We start from the raw sequence: 4,817 nt of genomic DNA on the forward strand, positions 1-4,817 counted from the left end.
GGTGTGGGGGGCAGGTGTGTGTGTGTGTAAAACTGAATGTAATGGATATCTGTTATTTTATTGGAAAAAGTGGGCGTTCCTCTTCCGTGAGCCCCCAGTGCGTACTCTGACTTCCCAGCAGCAAGTGGGCTGCGTTGCGGGGGCAGTTTGGGTTTCAATGATTACGCTATTCCACCTGATGAGGAAGTGCTGCGTTTGGTGCTGAGGTGGTAGGTGTGCCACGCAGGAGCGTAAGGTTTATGTAATTGGCTCTTACATAATGGTCTTTAGCACGCTGCTTTTATCAGCACTGCTACTGTGTTCTAACGTGGCTTGTGCTGGAGTGGCTAACGGATGTGGGTGGGTGTCCTGGGCAGAAGCAGTGGCGTCTGCTCAGTGTGACCGGGTAGGAACCTGAGGATGTGAACACTGTAGTTACGGGTAGTGAGCAGGGGTGGTTCAGAAATGTGCTTCAGGACTGATCGATGCTACCTGACCTTAGGCAAACACACGTCTAAATGGTATTAGGCAACTCTGCCGCTAGGAAAAAACCCACCACCTCGCTGTCTCTGTCAGCCAGCTGATGTGAACAGGGTAAGTTTGTTTAAAACACTGTTTCTGTCGGCTTTTTCAGTAAAGAAAATGAAAGTCGTCATTGTTTCAATCTCCTGTGGTTCAGAAGGTGGGAAGAGAAAGAAGAAAAAAACAGGATGGGGAATGGCCTGGGAAAGGTTGGCAAACATGAACGCTTGTCTTGCACTAACTCCAGCATCAGCACTAACAGCTGATGCTGGAGTTAGCAGTATCAGCTGTCTTCCTATTAGGTTTATTTTGGTTGTGTTCTCTCTGCAGTACAACAAAAGGTGTCAGTTGTGTTGGGAGATGCCGGTATCCCAGGAGACAGCAGGCAAGCCTCGAGCAATGAACTGGCATCGCCTTTTCCATCTGCTCTCCTGACACCAGCAGTAAAAATATGCTGTGTCTTTGTCTGTCATCATAGAGTCCCCAGAATTATAGTGGTGGGGGCTTGTCTACTCTTTTCTGTTGTTAAGCATGGGTGGTACACTTCAGAAATGTTTTGTGACACATTGCTTTTGTTTTCCAAATGGGATTTCAGTGAAGTCCTTGGGTTGTATCAGTAGGCCTTTTGTTTAGAATAGTTAAAATTTGTTTTTAGCTCATACTGATTTCTTAGAACACTTTTTATGCAACTGGCCAGGCTGCCTTCTTGTTATTTCTCATGAAATGCCCTGCTAAAAAAACAATATTGCAGTAGTATGTAGCATCTTTGGCCTGGGACCTAGAGCACACAGTGCTACAGGCCACCTGAAAGTGGTTCAGAGCTCACAGAAAACTATCTTGCTCTAACTGGCTGCTAGCATGATCTTTTGGGAGTAACTGTACTTGCAGTGCTACTATACAGTTAGCTTTTGAAATCCATGGGGCAAAATTCTGTTGTGGAATAAGCATCTGGCTGTACTTAGCAATTTCCCACAGCTTGAATACCTTATTTGAAGTAGGAGACAACGTGATGGACCTCCCCCATGGCAGCTGAAGAACTTCAGCTGCTCAGGTGCCCTAGGTTTTAGTGCTGTTGGCAGCAGAGCTCTTCACAGCTGCTTGTTCTAATTGCACTCTGAATGAACAAGCCAAATTGTAAACCTGTAAAAGTTGTTAATGTAACTGTGCTATAACTTTCACTGCATCAAAGTGCACAATGCTGTGATAAATGCATTAACCAGCAGTAGAATCTGCCTTCAGCTGCGCAAAAAAATCCTACATGCGTGAAGGTTGGTTAAGACCTTGAAGGTAAAAAAAAAAAAAGTCGAGCTTATAAGCTGGAACAGAATTGGAAAGGTAGACTAGCTTGTCCTAGATGTGAGGATCATGGCAATTAATAGAAATCATTAATTTGCCACATCTTTCAGTTTTTCCATAGGGTTTGAATACTGATGTCTTGGTCTTGATATTTAGAGTGTATTAATAGAGTTGTACTCTAGCAGGCTTTTTTAAAGTTGCACATTAACTGTCACTTAAGTTCCTGTTTTCTAACTCATTGGATCTGTTTGTTCTGTGTCATGTTAGATGAGGCTTTTGACTGAACAGTTTACGATTACATTTCTTGTAACCTTGGAATTTCTTCTTAGCCTTGCCACAATGAGGAAAAACATGCCTGGAAAACAAAAATTAGCTGTTCTGATGAGTTAACTGGAGAGAGGCAGTCATATCCTAAGCTAAATTCACCAAGGTTATAATTAAGTGATGGAAATTGTATCACTTAAGATGCCTCTATCTATAGAGGTCTTTTTTTGGAAAAGAGTTCTGAATATTTCTGTGAGCTCTAGTCTTGCTTTTGTATTGCTATATAGAAAGCTTCTTGTGAACCTTCTAAATTTTATACCTTTTCTATTCTTACATTCCAGGCTGTAAGGACGTTCTGTGTTACTGAAGGAAGGTGCTCCTATTTGTGCAGTGACTTATGATGTCAAGAACTGTATCATCCTGGATCTTGAGCTCAGCGAGAAACAGCATTGTTTTACAAGGAAAAGGACGTTTGTACTCCATCCATATCCCAAATAGAAACAAGATAAAATGGAAGCTTGTTTTGTCCAAAACACACCTCTACTCTGCTGGGAGCTGCAGCTTAGACAATACTTTCTCCTTAAAAAAAGCGTTCCGACACACTTCCACCGAAGAAGAACATTTCTCTTTCCAGTTGTCTCCATCACAAATCAATGATGTACTCAGAGCAGGTGAATTATCCCATAAAATACTGTATTTGAATGGTAAAAATGCAAATTCTGTGTTGAGGTTTGAAAGTAACCAGTTGGCATCCAACACCCCTATTGAAGACCGCAGAAGTGCAGCCACTTGCTTGCAGACCAAAGGGATGATGTTTGGAGTCTTTGACGGTCATGCAGGTTCTGCGTGTGCTCAGGCAGTAAGTGAGAGACTACTTCATTACATAGCGGTTTCTCTCATGTCTCGGCAAACCTTGGAAGAGATCGAGCTTGCTGTGGAGTGCATGAAACCAGTTCTGCCTATTCTGCAGTGGCACAAGCATCCAAATGATGTAGAGTATCGAGAAATAACTTCACAATATTTTGAAAACCTCCGTGTTTACTGGCAACATTTACTGGACCTAGACACTGAGCCAGGATTTAGTTTAGAAGAAGCCATGATATGTGCATTCAAAAGGTTAGACTCAGACATATCACTGGAAGTTCAGGCTCCCCAGGAAAATGAATTGATGAGAAATATTGCCCTTCAAGTAGCTTTTTCTGGTGCAACAGCCTGTGTAGCTCACATTGATGGTGTTCACTTACATGTCGCAAATACTGGTGATTGCAGAGCAATTTTAGGCGTTCATGAAGAAGATGGAACGTGGTCCACTCTCCCTCTAACCCGAGACCACAATGCCTTCGACGAATTTGAAATTAGAAGACTGAAAAGAGAACATCCTAGATCTGAGGAGAAAACCCTATTTGTGAATGACAGATTACTGGGGATTCTCATGCCTTCCAGAGCTTTTGGAGATGTGCAATTAAAATGGAGTAAAGAATTGCAACATAGTATTCTTGAGAATAGCTGTGATGTTGAGGCTTTAAATATTTATCAGTACGTTCCTCCAAACTACCATACACCCCCTTATTTAACTGCAGAGCCTGAAGTCACGTACCACAAATTAAGAAGCAAGGATAAGTTTCTAGTTATTGCTTCGGATGGACTGTGGGAGATGCTAAGTAATGAGAAGGTTGTAAATCTTGTTGCTGGACACCTTACAGAGCTTAATGTGCAGAAACCACAACTGGCTTTTGAGAAACCAGTTAATTTGGGTTACATGCACAGCTTGTTACTTCAGAGGAAAAACAGAGGCATTGCCTCACTTGACCAGAACATAGCTACTCATTTAATAAGGCATGCAATTGGAAGTAATGAGTATGGGGAGGTGGACCAAGAGAAACTTGCTGCAATGCTGACACTGCCTGAAGACCTTGCGAGAATGTACAGAGATGATATCACAGTTACTGTAGTGTATTTTAATTCAGAAACAATTGAAAATTACTACAGAAACAATGAATAGAGACTTGCACTGCTGCTGTTCTATACCACTAACCAACTCTGATACTGAAACCATTACTGTTTTTCTCCGATAGTCAAGCTGTTACCAGTGTTATGGTCTGGAAGTTCCTAAATCTTTTTGTTACTTATTAGTCTTGAAAATAACTTTCTAGGAGCGAGTTTGGTGGAAGTTCTGTGGGTTTCCAGGTCTGTACACACTGAAGAAAAATGTTTTGACAGAAGTTCACTGAAATGTAACTGAACTAAAGATTGCTGACCCAGTTCTGATTCCATGGGAACCACTGGTAAAACTTTCCAAATGAACAAACGAGACAAATTTCACTGAGACTGGTACAATTTAATAGAGAGATGGATAATGCCTGTAGTTGCACGGAATGTAAGAAAGGCTCTGCTCTTGTGGAAAATGAGTAGCATCCTATTGAAGCACTGTAATTGAATTAAATAAATAAACTACCAAACCTTTATTTGATGTAACAGTGTCAGATACTTTAAAGAATTGCCTTGTATATGTGAAGACAACACTAAAGAAGGCTGTTCAAAGAGACCTGGGATTGTCAGACTTTTTCCTAATTCTTTTTTTAAACTAGGAAACAAAATCGTATTTTCTTCCGCAATTATTTTGAAGTGTGAATGCATATTCTCTTAACTCTGTGTGTGGACTTGTGTTACAATTTACAGCTCAAACACACATGAGGGACTTCATGATTCCCTGTTTAGGAATTAACAGTATTAGACTTAAGTATTTAAGTGTCTAA

The 4,817-nt window shown here is 41.2% G+C and overlaps 1 protein-coding gene across 1 annotated transcript; it reads left to right on the top strand.

The window, feature by feature from the left end:
* Positions 1-523: 523 nt before the first annotated feature.
* PDP2 (pyruvate dehyrogenase phosphatase catalytic subunit 2) lies at positions 524-4,529 on the top strand. Its single transcript, XM_009320261.1, has 2 exons — positions 524-573; positions 2,403-4,529. Exon 2 carries the CDS (start codon positions 2,459-2,461, stop codon positions 4,061-4,063), a length of 1,605 nt encoding a protein of 534 aa, XP_009318536.1. The 5' UTR covers positions 524-573; positions 2,403-2,458; the 3' UTR covers positions 4,064-4,529.
* Positions 4,530-4,817: the final 288 nt, after the last annotated feature.

The sequence above is a fragment of the Pygoscelis adeliae genome, unplaced genomic scaffold (genome assembly GCF_000699105.1).
Source record: "Pygoscelis adeliae isolate BGI_AS28 unplaced genomic scaffold, ASM69910v1 Scaffold62, whole genome shotgun sequence".
Lineage (NCBI taxonomy): Eukaryota > Metazoa > Chordata > Aves > Sphenisciformes > Spheniscidae > Pygoscelis > Pygoscelis adeliae.